The sequence below is a fragment of the Polypterus senegalus genome, chromosome 6, assembly GCF_016835505.1.
Source record: "Polypterus senegalus isolate Bchr_013 chromosome 6, ASM1683550v1, whole genome shotgun sequence".
NCBI classification, from domain to species: domain Eukaryota; kingdom Metazoa; phylum Chordata; class Cladistia; order Polypteriformes; family Polypteridae; genus Polypterus; species Polypterus senegalus.
Window position 1 is genome coordinate 39753845 of NC_053159.1, and position 23600 is coordinate 39777444.

A 23600-nucleotide genomic window follows, 5' to 3' on the forward strand; every position below is an offset into this window, starting at 1 on the left:
AGTGACCATTATAAACCAATATAGTGTAGCCTTTATAAACTGACGAATAACTCAAGTTGTTCAGAGCATATTCTGTAAGCAGCATTGGTCCACTTAAAAGGCATAATGTTGTCTTTGTCCAAATTAAAAATAAAAAAGGGCAAACACCCATTAAGAGACTGCTCCACCATTTAAGCAGCTATCAGAGGGAAGAACCTCAGGACTCGGCAGTTACTCAAGTGTTTGAGTGAACGCTATGATAGACAAAAATGTCCATTGTGATTTCATTGAATCAGTTTAAAAAAAAAAGTGGAAATGTGAAAACATGACTGCATCATTTCATACATTCTTAAGCGGAGAATATTAGCATTTACTCTTCACTGTTGTATGCTAGTCTTAGTTTAATTTATCAATACTTGTGCTTTTACAGTAAACGTTGCAGTGTTTTTAGGTTAAAATCTAGGCCTTTCCCTGCCTCTGTATTCTACTTGTGCTCAACTGTTTTTTAACCTGCTACCACAGTTTCTTCCCAAGTCACAAAGATGAACTGTATGCGCCAGCTAGCAGCTCTCGGCTGGACTGGTATGAGTAGATGTGCTCTTGTAGGTGCTGTGCTCTCTGCGTTGACTACTGCTTGAGGCTACCACTATCTAGAATATAGAAAGCAACTTCAGACAACTGAAAAATGGATGGGAAAGTATACAGATAAAGATGATTTTTTTTATGCAATATTTCTCATTAGGATTCTATTGACTAAATGTGTATATATAAGGAGAGCAGCGCATGGTGATCAATTAAAGTAAGTACGTCATCCCTCGGTATCCATGGGGGATTTGTTTCAGGACCCCGTGTTGATACCAAAATCCATGGATGCTTAAGTCTCTTATATAAAATGGCATAGTATTTGCCTATAACCTACACACATCCTCCCATATACATCAAATCATCTCTAGATTATTAATAATACCTAATACAATGTAAATGCTATGAAAATGGTTGTCCCAGTTGGAGAACAGGAAGTAGCGAATATAACTAGACATGGTGAAAACAACAGCTTCCTGCAAGCAGCATGTGTACTTCATGTCTCTTGTATACAAAGTGATTGCACAGGCAGTACTGTGCTATTCTTTCTATTTTTATTTTGATGTGAACTTTCCCTACTTAAACATAAAAAGTTTACTGTATAACGGTATATGATTTGACTTAGACAGCATAATCCAGTCTTGCATATTATGTGACTCTGAAGGGTTGTAGCATTATCTTTAGTCAAAGCAGGTACACCCATATAGTTTTGCCAAGTACTATATATAATATGGTGTTTTGCATAGCATCCAAATTGCGTAACATCTTGTTTCACAGAATGTATCTTGGACGTTGAGTGACATATACATATAATCAAATTATATAATATATTGGTGTTGCTGCTGACAGTTTGCCATGGTGATGTGGTTGTTTTACAATTCCTTTATTCACTTTTTTGCATTTCAGTACAAAGAGAGTAGCTTCAGCAGTCCAATAATTGTACCAGTATATCCAAATTGGGCAACATCCAACATGATGTTGGGGTCAGACTTGGGTGGGGAGTTTGGCCATCTACGCATTCATCCTCACTTTGACAAGGCCCAAATTATAATCTGTTTGAGTTTTTCACAGATCAGCTGAATAGAATGTAACTGAACATTATTTGATCCATCTAGTAGCAGCCCATTTTGCCAAAACTCCACCTCGCCATATAATTACAAATTCAGGTGGTTGCGATAGATACCAATATAATGTATATTTATATATTATATAATGTGTTTCAGACAGAAACATATGTGTTATCATTAATACATCTTGATTAGTGTTGAGAAGTAAAATTTGCCAAACCATTTTTTGCAGTGAATATGCCATTTTTGCTTTTGATCTTATTCACTGAACATTTTCCTGGAAATTCAATATGTGGCCAGCTTAGGTGAAAATTGTTTTTTTCCATTGATCCATAATGCTTTACAAAGCCAGTGTGACATCACAGAGCTGAAGCAACCATGCACAGAACTTTCTTGCATATGATCTGCTTCATGCATACATTATGTCATGACCCTTTCAGCAATTTTTCCACCATGCATGCATTTTTAAAAAAAATTATAAATAAAGACCTGCTGTATTTTCATTTGTGGGGTACATTACCTGAATATAATGAGAAAATTATGAGCACTGCCACCAAATATATAACACTGATCACTGCTCATGGCTAATTTCCATGCATAATTAGCCATGTGCCCAACTTGGACTCAAGCCTTGTGATAGAACATGTTGTTTTGTGTTTGCAAGTTTTCTGCTGATTTGCAGCATACTGGTAATGCATTTTTTATATACTACAAGAAGAATTTAATTACAAACCCAAATAATATTAATTTTTTTAACTAAACATTTACTAAATTTCCAATGTTTAAAACTGGAATTTCCCTCCACTAAATATAAGGTTCTTTTTTGTTAGTCTGGATTGCCTCATACATGCTGGGGCTATCTTCACCTTAATTGTATTATTTAATTAAAATATAGCATATTTAGTTGAATACTGTGCAACTTTAAATCAATTTTGAATTTAAAGCAAAGTATTTAAAAAATATGCTGTGAATAGTCCGAGAGCAGTGTTTCACTTTTCGGTTAATATAGATGTGGACAAATTTGTTATTACCACTCCACAATAAAAGAAGAACCCAAAATTGTCTCTGAAGTAACTTAAAACTGACAAAAGTAATTGGCACCCATCATTGTTTATTCCAAATTTAACAAGAATCAGACTTTAGAGGTTTGATTGAGCAGAATATTTCAAATAATAACACAAATGAAAATGGCGTGGACAAAAATGATGGGACCCTAAACGTAATACTTTGTTGCACATCCTTTAGAGCAATCAATGCAAACAAGCGATTGGTTTGAAGGGAGTCTTCTTCACACTGTATGTTTCAGTTCTTTCCATAGATATTCAATAGGATTCAAATCGGGGCTCATACTCATTGAAGGCCACTTCAGAACAGTTTTTTTGTTTTGTTCTTAGCCATTTCTGGGTGCTTTTAGCTCTGTGTATTAGGTTATTATCTTGTTGGAAGATCCATGACCTGAGACTGAGACAGAGCTTTGTGACATTCGCTCCAAAATGTCTTGATAGTCCTAAGATTTTGTTTTTCTCTGCACAGTAGGCATGGTGCTGTTTTCTTTAAAAACTTCATTTTTTTTGTCTGTGGAAACAGGGCTGATGTTACTTGCCAAAAGCCTCCAGTTTTGCCTCATCTGTCCAAAGGACATTTTCAGAAAAGCATAGTGGTTTGTCAACATGATTTTTAGAAAATTTCAGTCTGTTTTTTTTTTTTGATGGTTTTCTTTCAACAGTGGGTTCCTCCGGAGTCTTCCTCCTTTGAGCCCACTGTTACTCAAAAAGTGAGGGATGGTGCGATCAGGCACTGATGGACCTTGACCTTGGAGTTCAACTTGCATCTCTTTGGAAGCTGTCCTTGGATTTTTGTCTACCATTCTAACTGTCCTCCTGTCCATTCTGGGATGGATTTTCCGCTTGAGGCTGTGTCCAGAGAGGTTGATTACAGTCCCTTGGAACTTAAACTTTGTAGTAATATTTGCAACTGTTGTTACAGGAACATCAAGCTGCTTGGAGACGGTCTTATAGTCTTTGCCTTTAACATGCTTGTCTATAATTTTTTTTTCTGATCTCTTCAGACGACTCTCTCCTTCACTTTCTCTGCTCCATGTCCAATGTGGGACACATGATGATACCAAGCAGCAGAGTAATGACTTTTCTTCATTTAAATCGGCCGAATGACTGATTACACAATTGGAGACGTGTGTGACGCTAAATAAAGAAAATATATTTTGCTGTTAACATAGTGCTTTTAGAACATCTCATTTGCCAGTTGTGCACTCCAGTGACTGATCTGATCTCAATTAACTTAAACCGCCTTCAGTGTTCCAGTGTTGCCCCTTTCTTTCTTTAAGTGCAGCGAAAACACAGGAAAATGGTTGAAATATTCATCTTTCCTGTCTGTGACATACCCAACTTTAGAACAGAATACACTAGAGCAATTATTTATTTATTAGTCAGAAAATGAGCAGTTTTGTTTGGCATGACACCAGCCGGAGAACCACCATGAAAGAGACTAAGAGAACAGCAAGCAGCACAGCCACCACTCCTCACTGCCATCATATACATTCATCCATTTTTCCTTTCTCTTAATGATTTTTTTTATCATCCTTTGTGTCTACAAAGTAATAAAGAAAGTCAAAAAACAGAAAAGAAGCAGCAGCAACTGCACAGTTTAGCTACTTAGAAACTGATAAGAGATCTATTACTTCAGACTTTAAGGACAGTTAGCATGTCTATCTGTAGCATGTGTTTCATGAGAATTAAATGACCTTGAGCAACCAAATTATAAACAAAGTTTGTTTGATTTAATAACACATAAAAGTGCGGTGTATTCCCATCCAGTGGCTGGGGGTAAAGTAAGCAGCGGTGAAAATGGTGTAGGAAAGCAAAGCAAAACATACTAGAAGGACATCGATGCAGCACAATCTCCCCTCCTCCCAACTGCCACAGACATTTATGTGTTAAATCATTAATATCACTAAGGAAGTTGACTCATGGGAGTCACTTTTCATTAACCACAAACCACTAGTTGTGCGATCAAGTCTCCGTAAGAACAGAGAAGTGGAATAAGAATTTACTGAATATAATTTAATAACCTAAAATGTTATTTATTGCTTAGCATGTAAAAAAGGCACCATGCAATTATTTTCTCATTGCTTTTTTATTTCTTCAGTTAATGCTGAAGTTGTGATTTTTCTCTTTTTGATGCTGATTTTATAGTTTGTTTTTTTTTTTTAAAGCATGGTTAAGCCTTTTTATCATGCTAGTATTTTTCTTTTAGCTATTCATGGAAAAGTTTTACCACCCCTTCTAAGCAGGAGTATAATTTTGTAAGGTAACATAAAATTATATGTTTCCTCCAGTGTACCAAAGATATGCAGGTTAGGTGAACTGGAATGCCTAAGTTGTCTTTATGGATGTGAGGCGGTGGAACCCCGTTTAGCGTTGGCTCCTGGCTTGCACCCGATGCTGCTGATACAGTTTTTGACCATCTGTGATCCTAAAGTGAATTACCCAAGTTGAGTAAAAGGTTAAAATGAATAGTACAGAAATTAGTAATGATAAAGTGAATAAATTAAGGAGTTAAATAAAAACATAGGAAAAGATCTATGACTAACTAAGCAATTGAAGTGTAACTCTGCAGCTATTGCAATAGCCTGTCTAGGTGGGCTTTTATTTTTCTACTTGGTCATATTGATACAGTATTAACATAAGGAGTAAACTTAGAAGGCAATTTTGAGAAATTAATGAATAAATAATCATTTTGCAATATTCAGTTTTATTAACTTAAACACCATATATGCTCAAGAAAAAGATCATTCTTTAAATTAAAAAAAAGGATTTAAATCTTTCATATTTATTACAGGTTTCCTGACTTTATATCCCTGCTTGGGTACTTTCTGTCGGGCGAGTGCTCAAGTTTTCCTCTGACATGTCAATTACTTGTTCATTTTGTTTAACTGGTGACTGAAAATGTGTGAGTTTGTGTATGAGTACCGAGTTCCCCATGTTTCAACATAGCTACTAGTACTGCCGGAATAGAAAATGGTAGTTTAGAAAATAGATGGGTGGATGGGTATTGATTACAACAGTAAGAAAAATAAAACTGTGTTCTCTGAATTCCAGAGAATTTAAACTGATTACGTCATTTTGCATGTAAACAACCCAATCAGAACTGGATGGACATCAGGATTGTGCCAAAGTACACATTATATAGCCATCATCTGCCCAAATTTATGAGTTCACCTTTATAAAAGTTATCTTTCTTTGTTAAAGGTTACTGACAATATAAAGGATTCAAAGGTATGTGATATCTAACTAGAAAGCTAGGAGGCTTTTCTTTACGTCATAAAATGATTTAAATGGAGGAGTGTGCACGTACAGAAAAGGTTCCTCACCTTAGTGAAAAGTCTGTAAATGCCTAAATATACTGTAAATGTTAGTGTGTGATGAGTGGTCTGGAGTGTTGGACAGATTTTAAATAAATAATCGTGCCTGATGAGGTGCATGGTCCAATCGGACGCAGATGAATGTGAACCTGCTTCGCTGAAGTGACAGTTGGGGGTGCCTGGCTGATTACGTTTGCATGTGTGAATCCAAGCATCAGTCAGGTGCCTCATTATTTCCTCGGAGGGAGCGACACATCACATCTGCACCCAATTAGGAACGCTGAATCTGCTGTAAGAGGAGCCTGCATGGCAGGAGGGCCACATAACAAAAGAACAGACAGACAAATAAAAAGAGACCGAGGTTAAAGGACAGGGAGAAAGGCAGAAACAGGAGAGAGCTGGTATGGAGGAGGAGGCAGGCAGGCAGGGTGGGGAAGAGAGCTTCTAGGGAAGTGTGAGGCTGACATTCGGTGGCTGTAGAGTGACCTGGAGCTCACTCCCTACCCCTTTGCTGCCTGTGTGTGTCCTCATTTGCCCGGCTCATCTCAGTCATGATTATCAACGGCAGCGGGTTCAAGAGGCTCCGAAACAGAACCAGGAGCATGGAACCAACCTGCACCATCACTTAGTGATAAAGGTTAATACCAGCTTTAGAGGATTTCATATAATATACTGTATATATTGTTGTATCTACTTCTCAGATATCAAGTTCAAAAGAAAAACGGCACCAACATTTCCGTTGTAAAAAGTAGCACTTTGGAGCTTCCAAACATCCATCAATCCGATTCATGATTTTATGGATTTGTTACTCTCACATTCGGGTATATAGAGAAATGCAGCTCAGTGAGTAGCCTGTACTGTGCAATTAAAACATATACATTAAGGTGATTATAAAATATTAAGAGGTGCAGATAGAGGTATAATTATTGTTAAACAATAATTAAAAAATATAAATAATAGATTAATATTTTTACAATTTTGAGGAATGCCTGACAAGATTATCTAGTTATTTTAAATTGGGATAAAAGAGAGCCTGTGTCAATCCTGACTGCACCGTTGGATGTAGGACAGGAATCCACCCTAGACAGAGAATCAGTTTATGGATTGTATTTGTATAGCCCAAAATCACAAGTGCCGCAATGGGCTTTAACAGGCCCTGCCTCTTGACAGCCCCTCAGCCTTGACTCTCTTAGAAGACAAGGAAAAACTCCAAAAAAAAAACCCCAGTAGGGAAAAAATTGAGAAACCTTGGGAAAGGCAGTTCCCTTTCCAGGTAGGTTGGGCATGCAGTAGGTGTCAAAAAGAATGGGGGCAATACAATACAATACACAGAACAGAACAAATACTCAATACAGTTTAAATATTAAAATTTTACGAGTACAGAGCAGAATTTAACAGTAGATGATATCACACAATATGATTTGGATTTGCTTCAAGTCCTGGAAACCTCATCCATCAAGCTGCCACCCCCATTTGGCCATTCCACAGCAGAAACAGTGTTGGGCCAGCCAATCCGATGAAAGGACCCCTTTACCCCATGATTCCTGTGATCCTCCATCAGGGATGACTTTACCTTAGGCAGGCAAAACAACTTGGCAGGTGGGCCATGGCACCAAGTGCCACATTTGAGTACCGAGAAGAGAAACGGAATAGGTGAGGGTTAGTAACAAATTATAATGATCATGTTACTTATGTTTTAGTGCTAATGACTGGCAACAGAGATGCAGTCTGTACAGTTAATCAGCAGCTCTAGTCAGGATATGCTAAACTGAAGTAGTGAGTCTTCAGCCGGGATTTAAAAGCTGAGACCAAAGGGGCATACTTGTAATAATTCTTGCAGCAGCATTTTGGGTTAACTGGAGGCTGTATAAAGAACAGTTTGAACATCCAGTGAACACAGCATTGCTGTAGTCAATCCTACTAGAAATAAATGCATGAAAACCTTAAAGAAGAACATAAACATGGAGGAAAGTGCTACAGGTAGAAGAAACAAGAATTTACATTGAAAGACAAAGGACTGAATCAGTGGAAAGAGTGATAAAGATATTAGGATTCATATGGCTCCAGGTGATATTTAAGTCACTGCAGATATTGGGCAGTACGTTATTGTCAGGAATTAAGCTTAAAAGTTACCTGCTTTTGTGACTAGAACTGATTTGTTAATTGGGTAAATCGTTGGAATTTGTTCATTGTAACTGTCAGGGTCAGTATGCCCAACACTCTGATGTTAAGTTGACTCCCTAATTGTTTGTAAACTGAGGATGGACCAGCAACGAGTGAAAGATATAACAACAAGGTATGAGGTGCTAAAAAGTAGTTAAGTACACATTTACTGAAGAAAAAAAAAAAACACAAAACTTAGTGACTTTACTAGTACAGCTAAAATCAATCAGTATGCTCATAAAGACATTGCAAACAAGAGTGTTCGATAAATTATTAAAAGCCACTAAAAAATAGCAGGCCTAGCCATAGAGCAGCAATCCTTAAGTGTGTTGTAGTAGTCCATCTGTTGAGAGAACCCCGTCCCATATCTCACCCCTCTACCAATGAGGCATCTTTGCAACTGTAAGTTTGCTCTTATTAGCTTACTAGCTCCATCCATGCACTAATGCGTGCATGCGACTGTCCACATTTGATCCTCTGATGACCTCTGTATCCATCTTGCTAGATGTCAGCAGGCACACCCTTTGACCTTGAACTATTCTTCTGCTACCTCCCGTCTGTACTCACAGAACAATCTCAAGTCCATGCTGTCTCCCCTGCCCCTTACTGCAGCGAGGTAGGATTGACAATGCTCTCCTTAAGGATTCTCTTCTATGCCTTGGAGATGACTGCACTCACTGCGCAGCCCATTTTTTTTCTGTGTCTCCCATCCTTTAATCTCTCAACCTGGCTAGCCTTAATTCAGAATGTCTTCTGAATAGTGATCACCTTCTCTTATTCTTCTGATCTTTTTTTCTTTCTTTTTCCTCCCTCTACTGTACTTTGACCCACAGAGCTGCTACTCAGAAATGGGTGCACCAACTCACATGTGCATAATTAATTACTCCTTTCCACCATTATCGCTCTGTGATCACATGCCTTTCCTTCATGACTACACCACAGACACAGAATAACACTATTTAATTGCAACAACAAAATTAAACTGCACCTTATCCTTCTGCCACAGACCCTAGGCACGATGTGACATGTTAACAGTAATGAACATGGTATAAGGACACTTGTTTTGAGAGTGCTGTATGTTTAAGCCAGCTTTCATGGGTTGATAGCAGTGCAGCACCCTCAGTGTCCCCAGATTAGAGTAGAATGAAGAGAAACTGGGCAGAGGTGGTAAAAGACAAAATCTTGACAATGTGTAACAAGTATCAAAAGTGCTTAATATTCAGCAGTTTCAAATTTTAGATGAGTTCATATAAGTCACAAAATACTATGAGACTCGGCTCTTCACAGGTTCATGTCATGGTTCTCCATGACTTAATGAATCATGGATTGCAGGTTGCCAGTTTTGTTGATCTTATACTAATAGCATCAGATCTCCATGAGGTGTTCCTTGCATCTGGGCCCTTATCTCAATATGTATCGCTGGGAAGGACCATGAATAAGTTTGCTGTGCTCTGTTTATCTAGGATTGGCAATATGACCCCCCCAGCCTCTAACGGTAACCCTGACCACTTAATTTTGCTCTTCATGTCTTCCTTTTCCTTAGTTTTTCTCTGTTAGAGTTTAAATTCATGTCAGTTGCAGGCAAGAACTATAAGACATCATGCAGGGACTGCAGTAAAGAAAAGCTACTGAGAAGTCCAACATCTGAAACCTTTATAAGGCCAAACACCTCCTCTGTTCAAGACCATACACCAGCGTCAAAGACAGGATTACTGCTGTTTCCATGATTCTAGGGAAAACTTATCATGATGCTGACAATGAAGAATAAAAAGCTCGCAATTTCCATAGATAAGTAAATCATTAGGAACGACACCTGTTCCATAGAAGAAAAAATAATAATGAAGGCAAAAACTCCCATCTAAAGCTAAACCAGCAGTTAATGTACCCCTACTGTGTGACATAGATGAAATAAAAATAACACGTTAAAAGCATAATCTGGAAATGAATGGCTGGTTAAATAATCTGTTCATATGAACTAACACTCTACAGCTATAAGGTTGTATTTTTGACATCTTTCATGGGGTCACAGTTGAAATGTGGTTTCACTTCTTTTCTTTTCAAGTTGCTTTTAATATTCTAAACTGAAGTAAGGGAAAGAGCATGCCTGCAAATTAAAAGCAAGTGGTAACTTGTTTGTTGACTCATGGCTTGCAAAGAAAGGCTTTCTGTTGATCAAGTCTGCGCAAAGGAAAACAGAGTACCTTGGAAAGTCTGGAACTAAATATGAATGAGTCAGCCCAAACAGAATTTGTCAGTGCTCAGTGTGGTTAATTGAAGAGCATTTACACTTATCACCTAACCTCATCTAATGTAGATTAACAACTGTGACATCTCCGAAGCAGTAGGTATATTTGTGAATAATACTAGATGGAGAAAGTCCAGTTGCTACCGAGGGACTTTCAGCCCAGGTGTGACTGAGTGGGCCAGTGTCCACCTAACAAGCTTCTCTATTCGCCCAATAAAAATCAGTAAAAGTAAAGTTTTAGCTTACTTTGGCAGTCAGTTGCCCTCCCAGGATGACATGCTAGTAACACCAATGATTGTCGGTAGCAAAGGTGACATTAGGTTAGCACGGGTTAGTGGTAAGGTCAGGAGCCAGACTTGGAGTGACAGGTGGAAAGTCTTTCTGCATCTCCATGCGGGTACAGTATGTCCTTCCATTACAAATGACCATGTAAACACCATAGGCAAGAAGTTCAGGTCTGGAAGGAAGCACTTCGAATTCCTCAAGTTTTACCACAGAAAGACCTGGGATAGAAGAAACCCTGCTGCACAAAGGAAAAGGGCCAGCAGTTCAGTATTTGGCCTTGAAGTAACACCAGAATTATAGGGAAATTCTGCTATCTTCCATGAAAGCAGGAAATGGTTAATGTTACAGAGACGTTACAAAATTCTTTTTTTTTTTTTTTCTCAAGTTTTTAAACATATTTAAGCTGTTTTCAAAGGGCAACAATTTGAATTTTATGTATGACACAGAGGGACACATTCTGAGGTTTAAGTCCTGAGGCAATTGCATTTGGATTCACTTGTCCTGCTCTAAAAATGGGAAGTTTAGAGAATCATTAGAAACTGATTTTCGGAACTTGTTTTTTCTATAGGGTTTCAGGTGAGCCTGAACATATGGTGGCAACATCTCATCCAAGACAGGATGCCTGTCTGACACAGACTTGTTGTACACACATCTAAGCTCTCGTATACCAAGGCAGTTTTGAGTGTTTGTTAAACCTTTTGAATGTGGGAAGGAAAAGGAGTGCTATGAAAATAAACCCGCAAAATTCAATAAATCACTATCATTTTATTTTTCTACTTTCGAGGAACATAGTGCTGCATGTTGGTGCACAGAACACTTATTATTAGTAATTGGTCATTAAAATAGCAAGTGCGTTTTATGTACCTTGTGTCATCTTTTCCTTTGCACATTGTGTCCTTGTACATATTTCATGAAACAGGCTTAGAGGTAGACTGAAATATTTTGAACAGTAAACCTCACAATCACTGGCTCAAATCAGACCTTTCTGTGCTCCACGTGTAAAAAATACATATATATATAAGCAATTTTGAAGAATACCGATCTCATAAGTCACCTTGACAAAAGATACAGTGACTGTTAAGGGGCCAGCTAGTATTATTTTTGCATATCATTGGGTTCATTTCATTAGACAGCGGGCTTGCTTCATTGATTTTCTTTGTTTTAGTGCTGCAGGTGGAGAAATTTTCGACTTCTGCGCTTCAGAAGAAACACTTACAGAGAGAGAAATCACTCGAGTTCTCTGGCAGACCTTGGAAGGTGTTCAGTTTCTTCATCACAACAACATTGTGCATCTGGACCTGAAGGTGCGTCATTTATCATGTTATTGTCATGTTATTATCAGCATCATTAAAGAAGATTGGAGCTTCTTACAGTATTAACATACAGTAATTACATTAGTTACATGAAATATGATCGAGAGAGGCTCATACAAATAATAAATAAATAAATAACTCCTTAACAGCCTAAAAACAACCAAATATTCGTCTGATTAATGAAGAAGTCATTGAAGGGTCAATATGCTAAGTTCTTGCATTCTGCAACATTTTAATATGTATTGTTATGAAATATGAAAAGTCCTGGTTTAGACTGAGCTAAGTCATTTTAGATGAAAGGAGGGGGGGCAGAGGTGTTGGCATCATGTAGCCCTATATCCTCAAACTGATTAGAAGATGTTGATTTTCTTCATGAACTAGACAGCAGATATAATTTATTTTAGGTGATTTAATAATGGGGATTTACAGCTCCTAGAGTCTGATGGTTATTATTAATTTCATGTTGCACTAAAGCAAGGGTGCCCAATGCGTCGATCGCGATCGACCGGTAGATAGCAAAGGTAGTGCAGATAGATTGCGTTGCATTCAAAAAAAATTTTTTTTTAAACGTTAGTCTATCATATATCGTCCCTCTGGCATTTGCCACTTGATTGACATACAGGGCGGCCAGTCTGAGATCTTTTTTCTTCTAACACACTGGTCATCCTGCACTCATGATCAAACGCGCAAGCTACTGCAAAACTCCAGCTGTGATCTAGTTAGCTTTCCAATTTATATCGACTAAAGAAGGGATTTTAAAAAAAAAAAAAATTGTTTGGGGAGGGTATAGGCTGGATGTGGATTTGGAAGAGGACTTTTTTCTCACAATGTCACAATCGAAGTGCGTTTGTCTGATCTGTCAATCTATCATTGCTATTCCAAAGAAGGAAAATGTGGAAAGGCACTTTCAAACTGTTCATAAAAACTACGAAACTGACGTCCTTCCCAAAAGCGATCTGAGAAAGAGAAAGGAGAGGGAACTAAAATCGCAGTTAATCGGACAGCCATCATTTTTCACTCGGCTGAATTCAAAAGCTCCTTGACTGCATTATCCAGCTCTACTTATTTATGCGAGTCAGCCTTTTTCCACATGACGATTATTAAATCCAAATACTGTAGTGACCATAACTGTATTGAATTGTTACTGTGCCATAAAGATTATTCAGTTTTGCAAGGTACCACAACATACATTTTATATATACTGTAAGTATACTCAGTATATATATATATATATATATATATATATATATATATATATATATATATATATATATATATATATATATACTATATATATATATATATATATATACATACTATATATATATATATATATATACATACTATATATATATATATATATATATATATGTATATATATATATATATATATATATATATAATCATTTTTAACATAGGTAGATCATTTCAACCTAGTCATTTTAAAAGTAGCTTGCAAGCCGAACAAGTTTGGGTACCTGCTCTAAAGAGAAATCTCTGCTATGTGCAGTAGAGATAAACTGTTCATTCTATAACCAGACTCATAAAAGAGAGCAAACTGCTCATTCTATAACCAGATTCTGAGAAGCACCCTGGATGTTTAGCCTAAAGATGACTAAATGAAAATAGACAAAGCAAAAGAGTTGGGTATGGGCAACACAGAGTAACACTTTTGAGATTAAATTGGCAACCCTTGTTGGAATTGACCTTTTATTGCCATTCCTGTGAACTAAGTAGACTAAAAAAATAGATGGATGGACAGTTATTTACTGTAAAATCTCTTCAGAGACTGTTTGGGTTCTCATACACTTGTCCTTCACAAAAGTTATGCTTTGAAATATAGAATAAAACATCCAGCCATTTTCTGTAATTGTTTATTATAACACAGGATTAAAAGGGACAACAGTCTGACCAGAAATGTGTATTCTCAAGGTCCAGCCAAACAACAAAACTGACCATAAACCAGAGTACTCACAAAAAAGTAATTCAGATGAGACTAGAATGTGAATTGCAGTGTGGTAATGCCCTGGCCAGTTCTTGTACCTATGTCTTTGGAACTGTGAGGCAACAATGCGTTTTGCTGAGCTGCACCAACATGATGACACCACAGTTTTAGGACATATGAAAATTTAGCAATGTGCCCCCTACAGTTTTGGAGCTCCTTTTGTTATAACGGTCATAGGCTGCCCCCAAGACTTGCCGTTTTCAAGTTTTAAAATTTCACTCCAATAAGAAAAAAAAAAACAATGGAGACATTAGTCAACAACCCCAATCAGCACCAACAGCACACCCTACCCCACCATCTCTTCTTTTCAAAGGGGTTCCTATATCATTGAAAGTTACTAACTGGGTGAACCCAAGAGAAGAGGGAAGAATTAGGGATTAAGATTAGTAACGTGACATTCTTTATTGAATATAATGAAGAACATATACTAAATATGGAAATAACATAATTTAGAAAATATGCTAGATTAAAGAATATTTTTTATTCAGTTATTCTCTACCAGATACTGGAGTTGTAACTACAAATTATGTTCAAACAATGTATACTGAATGTGAAAATAAAATAATTCTAAATTTGGTAGATCAATGTAAAAGCATACTTCTAAAAGCATGTTTCCTTAAGTGGGAAAGTTGGGAAACAGGAAAAAAGAATGACTACTGTTTTCTTGAGCAGACCTTCAGGACACATCACTTCTGATGCAAATAACAGTTTTTTTTATGCTTATTGAAGTCAAATTAAAGAGTTACATGTATGATAGGCAATGGCTCCTGTGTTCTTTGGCTAGAAGAATCTAATTAACAACATTGTTCAGCAGTTCTATCTTAAAGCTACTGCTCTAGCTCACCTGGCCTAAACTTTCAATGACATTTGGTGGTGCAGTATTCCAAATGGATGAATCTTCTGACCACAGCAAAATTTGGGTAGAGCAAAACAGAACTGTTTTTGTTGCAGCTGTGTAGAAGTCTACTAATTTCAGTGTAAGCAGCATTAATAGCCATACAAGCACTGACCTTCGTACACTTGTTGCTTACTCTCTTAAAAGGCCATTGGGTTGGGATGAGCTTTTGTTTGAACAGACATCATTACACTACTTGTGGCTGGGGATAACCACCACCAAACAAAAACAGGTTGAGTATCCTTAATCCAAAATCCAAAACTTTTTGTGCACTGACAAGACCCCACCTATGTTCTGTCAATTTTTTTTTTTATAACCGCTTAGTGAGTTTGAACAACATGACGTGCAGATTCCACCCAGCTTTATTTATTCTGAGCGGCTGTGGGGGCTAAGCGGTGGGATTATCCAGTGCTTGTGAAGTGAAGCATCAAATGCCACAAAAGTTTAACGCACAATTGATGATCAGGGACTGTGGGATGTCCCACGTAAAGCACCACAAAGCTAGAACTCATGATCAACAACCGTGATTGTGGTCCCCCATGAAGCAGTAAGCGGCACAGAGCCCCATCACTCGATTTACTATCATTAGTCACCTGTGAAGCGTCATAATGCAGGTAGAGCCGTCAACCCGTTAGCTGACCTAAGAGGGCTGTCATCCGAGGGGCGTTGTTTAAGTAAGGGCGCATGCCTTGTACACCAAGGAGGATCCCATGTCCCCAGCTCCTTGATGTCTCATAGTACTGACTACATGCTCCAGACACAAAGGAGAATGGCTCCTTGATGTTTCATTTGTCTCATTGTGTGCTCTGAACACTGAGGGGTGCCATTTAAAGTAAGTTAAGGAGCACACACATTCTCCAGACTTTGAGCAGGACCCAAAACCTGGGGCTCTATATGGGCCTCCACCATCACTGAACTCTTGATAGATGTTGTTATGTTTAGTGTGGGTGGCAATAGAGTGAAATGATAACAACTGCATGGCAGTTTAAACTGCTGCATGACAAATGTTAAATAAATAAATAAATAAATAAATAAAGAACATACCTGGGGTCAGATTTATAAAACTGAAACCTGAAAGTTTTGTGGAAAGTTATGTACGCAACTACAATAGAGTCAGTACATCATGTTTATCAGTTTTGCGTTTCAATATGTTTGTCATGTCATCACACATTCTAATAACAGCTCCATGATGTGAATCATAAGCATGAGTCATCATTTAGCTGGTTTACCTGCATTTCCCAACATGATGAAGGGTATCCCCAAGATATCTCATATACAAATATTTCAATATCCGAAAATATCAAAAATCTGAAATACTTCTGTTCCCAAAGATTTTGGATTACGGATACTCAACCTGTACTCACTTTTGACCAAGGTGACTGAGACATTGAGGTACAGAACAATGTAAGTGGAAAAGTGATTTTGAACTTTCTAATATACAGTATTTTTACTTGCATAAAATTTTTTTATATATTAATTCCATAAGTCTTTTTAGATAACCTAATCAATATGGCGTGATTGATGATAAATATGAGCAGCACTAGAGTTTTATATTAATTGACTTTGTGGAACCACACTTTTGCTGTCACTGCTGTTAATTGCCAAATTTGTGCAAGTTTCACAATACAATACAGTACAATACAATTTATTTTGTATAGCCCAAAATCACACAAGAAGTGCCACAATGGGCTTTAACAGACCCCGCCTCTTGACAGCCCCCCAGCCTTGAATCTCAAAGAAGACAAGGAGAAACTCACAAAAAAACACTTGTAGAGAAAAAATGGAAGAAACCATGGGAAAGGCAGTTTCAAAGAGAGACCCCTTTCCAGGTAGGATGGGCGTGCAGTGGGTGTCAAAAAGAAGGGGGTCAATACAGTATAAAAATAAAAATGCAAATGCAGAATGTGGTTAGATTTTTCATCCTAACATTTATCAAGTTAGAAATTGGTCTCCTGAATCATGTCATTCGATTTGAGGGTCATTAGGAGTCAGCCAATCCCACTAGCATCAGGTGTGAGGACAAAGCCAACTCTAGATGGACAACTTTGGGTTAAAGGGAGACCCAGAAACCCCCACTTTCCCTAAGGTTATATGAAAATGCATATAGGACAGGAACAGGACTCAAGTTCAGTCTTCTGGTGCTGTAGCAGGGAGTTACTGACACTAATATGTCAAGTATAAGAAGCTAAATCATTTATGATGATCACATATTCATTTTTCATGCCTGAACCTATTTTCCCTTGAATTGTTTTTATCAACTGGCTCAAAATATTTTTTTCCATTGTTTACTTTATTGCTTTAAGATGTAGGACCCCTGCCAAAACAAAAAGGAAGGTCCCAAAGGAAAGGGTGGTGGTCTCTTTTGTCTCTGGGTGGAGGTTTTGCAATGCAGAGCAGGGCTGGAGGAATGAGAGAAAGAGATTCCTGTTGGTGATACTGATACTTGGAAACCTGCAGTGCAGAGAAATCTCAAAGTGTTTGTGCCACTTTTGCAATCAATTCCCTGGGAAGTGCCGTGTCTTCCCCAAAGTCATGGCTTCATGGGCCATTTTGAGCAAATATTTTCCAGACTGAATTGTCGTATCTCTTGAGAATTTAAAAATAACCATAAAGGTAGATATAGACACTCATTTTGTATTGATTTGCTTTGAATTTTTAATATTTTATCCCTGGATCAACTAATAGTGTTTATTCAGTGTAGTGACTTTCTGATAATAAATAAAAAAAATAAATGAGCTGTGCATGGTGTCTTTCTGTGCTCTCGCCTGATTTACAATTTTTATGGGAATAACAAATGAGGGTAGCCAAAAACCGGAGCAGAAAATGACTGAGATCCAAATCCAATCTCTGTCTGTATGTCAGTTCGCTTTTCATGAGAGAACTACTTAACGGATTTAGATCTTTTTTTTTCTATAATTTGCTTGAACATTCTGGTTGATTTTGTGACTTCTATCATAGTTTGCTTGCAGGAGCGATTTTTCTCGTGCTAATCTGACACAGAGCTGAGGGGAGTGGGGAGCTGGGCAGGGCCATCCTCCCTCATGTTCCATACTCTGTTCGAATTGGTTTACCTCTGGGCACGTTTTGGAGCGGACCTTGCCTCTGCTTAGCTATCGATACCTGTTTGTTTATTGATTTTTAAAGTTTGTCCTGTTTCACTACCACGTGACCGGAGCCGCCCGGGACAGTTAGTTTTGGTATATAAAGTTTCTGTGAGGAAGAGACACAGAGAAAGAGAAAACAAGGGCTTTGCAGGTATGGCACAGGTGGTGAAGAGAAGCATGGTTTGAGACTGTAGAGTTAAATATAAATGTCAAATGTCACTCTGATGGGGTGGAGGAAAAAAAGTCAGGAGAGAATCTCAAGAAAATGTGGATGAAAGATGTGGTAGATCACATGGTGTCTTAGGGCCAGGATATGTTTAATGGTACGTGACATATATGCTACTGTCTATACTTGCGCACATACTTTATGTAAATCTGGAGGATTCCATCAGGTGGTAGTGTGAGACATCATCATGGTGAGAAAACAAATTTAAGTTTTGCTGTGTTGAAAGCTGAGGGAAGAAAGATGTTGAAGATAAAATGTTCTTTACATTCTGCAGCTGTTGCGAAGGTGCAAAAAAAGACAGTGACACAGAAGGCAGGATGTGAGATCTTTAAACGTATCGAGTCATTAAGATGGGGAATATACAACACTTGTATTACCTATGCAGGGAATGGATGAAGAAAAGCACCACTGATTCTTTTGTATGTCAGTTTTTAAGTGTCACCACATTGAACCATTCATCAAACATCTAAGCACGCACATTGATCCTGTTGGAGCTGCAGTGCAACTTGCCGTCACACTACATTATCTTGCAACGACTGAATCCCCACTTCTTTTATGACATTTTCCGCTTTGCATGGACGTATCTGTCTCAAGTTTGCTTCCATTTCGTCTTGCATGTTTCCACCTCCACTTTGAAAGAGTTGTCGATTTGATGCCCGGTGTTCTTACAGGCACTATCTGTCACTACGGAAATGTTTATAGCAAGCAACACTGCTGATATCATGCACCAAAACTTGAACACGCACGCCACCCAAATTTTTGCTGGTACTGCAACTCGTGCTCAGAGGATCCGTCAAAAGAGTGCTGGGAAGGCAAGGCAGCCATGATGGGTGTGCATAAGCATTCTGAGCGTTGAGTATAAACCCAGCCTTATTCCTAAAGATATCCAAGAGCATGAAGACTCAAAGAAGGAAGTTTGGGATAAATCAGGATAAGCTGGTTATTGCTGTGCCACCAGGAGCTAGTGTTGGTGAAAAGTGACACCTTTCTTTTCAAACCTCCCACAGTTGACTTACACAGGTTTAGCTCCAAGATCTTAAGCTGTTTTTAATGTTTTGACATCATTCCAGTTTCTGTTATATCTTTTATCATTTTCTTTGACACTTTAGCATCATTCTCTACTGCTTTTTCCTTTTGTTTTCCTTACTAAGCAGCTTCCCTACATGCAGCTTAAAAGTTTTACTGGTTTTGTCACCATTACTCACTACGTTCCCTTCAACATTCTTCAGGAGCAGTTCACACCCACCACACCTTTTTTTCTTTTGCCGCCTGTTGTGCAGTTCTGAACACACTTCTCATTCTTTTCTCGTTCCCAAGCTCACCTGAAAACTCCTGCCTGTATCTCCTTTTATGGAAATTCTCTTTGCTTCCTTGTAACCCACCTTGTCTCTTTCTGGCCATGTTTTTCACCACTGCCTAAATCTCATTTTTGTTCTCCCAAAATCGCCACTCCTGTACTTTCTGCCCTGCTTCAGTCATCTGTTTTGTCTAAGGGTAAACTTGACATTCAACCCTGATGCTACTGTAACCTCACTTGCTGTTGTGACTGAAGTCTCAACAAATTCACTCATATAAATTTAGTTCTGCCCACAGACTTTTTCATGAGTGTATACTCTTTTTTTTACTTTACCATTCATCCATCCATTTCCTGAGTCCCCATTTTGAGTGCAGAGCTCTTACAGTTCAGAACTTGTGCCGGCAGCAAAGAGTGCAAGGCAAGAATGAGCAGGAATCCCTGACACTGGGCCAATTTAATTCAATGTTATTCTGTAAAGTGCGTCATACAATAATTGCTGCATAGTTAAAATGATTCCAAGTAACTTATAGCTAAAACACGACATAATGGCGTCTTCAGGAGAGAAAAATGCTGTGCAGTGTATAGAAAGAAAAATGCTAACTTTTTAAAAAATACTTCTAAAACTTTACTGGAGGATTCAAGAGTCCACTCTAGACATATTCTACAGCACAAATGAATAAGTAGTCTAATTTAATATTTACCTAATAGCATGTCTTTAGGTCCCTGAAGCACATTGACAGCATTTTTTTTTTTAATTTTATTGTAATCATTCCATACAAATAGATCAATGTTTACAAAAAATAGGATTGAAAACAAATCAACCTCCACCCCTGAGACAGAGAGAGAAAGCATGGCAAACAGAGTAAAACTTAAAGCTTGTAAACATACATAAATTGATGATTTTAATAGGCGGATAAATATGAATGGAAAAGTAAAAGAAATGCAAAGAGAATTACTTCCTCAGTGCTTTAAGAGCTTATTCTAAACGTATTATTGATTAGATCCTGCCAGGTTAATAATGATTTTAGCTCTAAGATCAGAGGGGCATGGTTGGAAATAACAATAGCATTGTACTTGCAAGATTTAATTGTAGACAAGAAATTGTTATCTATAAAGAAATAATCAATTCTTGAGTAGCAATGATGCACTGGTGAGTAGAAGGAATATGTTCTTGAGTTTGGGTTTAGAAATCTCCAGGGGTCTGATAAGTTGTGATCAGTTACAAACTGTGTAATTGTCTTTGCAGTGTTAGATGTCATACCCCCTGTGATGGGAGTCCTATCTAAGAGTGGATTTGAAAAACAATTAAAGTCCCCAGCCATTATAATATTATGAGTGTTCACATTGGGAATGGATGCAAATACATTTTGCATGAATTCCTTACGTCGTATCATCGACATTGGGTGCATAAACATTTATCAGAATCACTTTATAGTTAAATAAATTGCTCATGACATTGACAGCATTTGTAAGCCCACACAGATCATCCACAAAACAAGATTTGAACTCCGGGGCTATCAAACTTCAGGGTAGCCTTTATTACCATCCCATAGTAAGATGCTCTCTCTTTTCTAGGGAACACTTTCACATTTGATCCTTAGCTTTTTTCTTTTTTTGTTTTAGTTAATTAAATGCCAAGTTTATTTTAATAGTATTAAAGAATTAAGTTGATGCGTAACATGAGATTGTTCTCATTCCATCTACTCAAAGAAGCAGACTGGTTGCTGCATTTCATGTTTGTAAGCGCAAATGGTTTAGTTTGGCATTCGCTTCATAGCAGGAGTATCAAACTCAAGTTTTATTCAGGGCCAAAAAATTAACATTTTATATACCCAACACAGACCAGAATATATTGACAAACAACTACCACCTTGATTTCTTTACATACCATACACGCACGTGCCTCCATGCTCATCTAAAGTGTTTATTTGTGCAGCACTGCCCACCACAGCTGCTTATAGTTAGAATGACCCAAGAAGAAAAAGTGAAAAGAAGGTGACATGCCACTCTGCCAAAGATGTGACAGTCTCATGAAGAAGAGGGAAGCTCGACTTCACACACACACACACACACACACACACACACACACACACACATTGCTGCTGCTCTTTTGCTAACTTTTTAAAGGTGTCAGGACTTGCCACCTTTTCAAACAGCTTACGTGACTGCTGCTACCACCCTTCATGGTGCTTTTTTTTTTTGTTTCTGCTGACTTGATTGTTGCATGTGTGGTTAGAAAATGTATTTGCTTATTAACTTATGTGAAATATGTTCACTTTCTGTTTATGACCAACAAAAAAGTGTTTTTTGCAATCCATCAACAGTGCAATCACACCTATTTTTTAATGTAGGCAAATACCAACCATGATGCATGTTAATCTACATGTAATGGATCTACTTTGCTTCAGCTAAAAGTACTTATGTATTCTGACTGACACTCTTTGGACTTTATGCTATGACATTTTTTTTCACTCATTCCCGTGACTGCTACTAGTTTTCCTAACCCACTGCAATGTCAGAGAAAAGTAGATAAAAAGAGACACAGAGTGAAATATATGGCAGCAGATACTGGAATTAGAGGTAAAATTTGGTTACAACGAATATCTTTTACAACGAAATTTTCATTACAACGAAGTATTTTTATGGTCCTGACAGTTTCCCCATATGACGCAATTATATAGAAATCTTGTTACTATGAAGTACATTCAGCAGATAACTTCTTTACAACGAAGTGCCAAAAAGACCTTGAAATGCCTAAATGAATCATCCATAGAGCAACTAGTTCTGTGGCCGCAGCTCAGTTGTGCACAACAATCCCCCAAACAAACATTGTAATTTTTTTTTTCTTTTTTTGAACTTTCCTCATACATTTTTTTTTGGCCTTTTTTGTTTCCTGCGGCTTTCGGTGATACCTTTTCCCTATTGCTCATCAACATTTGAAAAACATCTATTGGATTTTAATTCATTGTCACCCTCCTATAGAAACGGCAGACACGAAAAAACGATAACATATTAGATTTTTGCAGCTCTTGATTGCGGCAAAACGAAAAAGACATTGGCAGTGAATTTGGAATTTCGCCATCGACGCTGTCGACTTTCTTGAAAGACCGAGCAAATGAAAAAGAAGAAAAATCTCGGGTTACAAGCATATGTGAACTGCTGCATTTGAAAACGTCAAAAAAGCAGTGTTTATGTGGTTCAGTGATGCTTGTTCAAGAAACATTCCTATTAATATGCGGCACTCATTCAAGAAAATATGAGATTTGTAAACTTTCTTGGGACCTCCTCCAACTAGACAGCACGCCGAAGAGCGTCCAGAAGTCCGATCTCCGTGTCTATGGAAGACTGTTTATCTGTTGCCAGGGCAACAGCAGGCTCAAAGCTATGCTGCGTCTCTCCGCCAAAGCAAATAGAAAAGATATTGATGGGTGATGCAAGGAATATTGTAAATGCAGTTAACAGGATTACTTGATCACTGATCTGGCCATGACCCTGCCTGACTGCTGTGTCTGTGTATAGCTGAGTGGCAGATCACTCTACAATAAATAAGTGTGCCATTCCTGTTTCAAGCTGAGTAAGGCTGGTTTTGCTAAAGTACTAAGACTAAGCCTCGTGTTTTGGGGTGCAAGACAGGGACTTATAGCGCGACCCCGATCTTTTATGATTTGCTTCTGTGCTGCTTCACTGCAATGCTATGAGCCTGCTATTGCCCTGCCCCAACAACGGACAAACAATCTTCCACAGACGCTGCAATCGCTGTTTGGGATGCACTTCAGCGTGTCGTTCCCATTAGGTGGGAAGTGTGTGTGTGTGGGGGGGGGGTGTGTCTCAAAAGAGTTCAGAGACCTCACAATATGAAGAAGAAAAGGATGATTCGGCTCCTGATTGATAACTGTGCTGCCCAAAACATGCTTCCACATTTAGATAATGTTCACGTTGAATTCCTCCCATCTAATTGCACAGCAGTGCTTCAGCCATTGGATTTGGGCATCATTCGCACCCTGAAAGTGTATTATCGCAAAGAAATGCTGAGAAAAATTCTCATCAGCATAACTTTT

The 23600-nt window shown here is 38.0% G+C and overlaps 1 protein-coding gene across 1 annotated transcript in view; it reads left to right on the forward strand.

The window, feature by feature from the left end:
• The window catches only part of stk17b (serine/threonine kinase 17b (apoptosis-inducing)), a 113504-nt gene that overhangs the window by 53059 nt on the left and 36845 nt on the right, over positions 1-23600 (forward strand). Inside the window, exon 3 of the mRNA XM_039755893.1 lies at positions 11868-12006. Within this exon, the coding sequence (XP_039611827.1) occupies positions 11868-12006 (139 nt within the window). The remainder of the gene's footprint in view (positions 1-11867; positions 12007-23600) is intronic.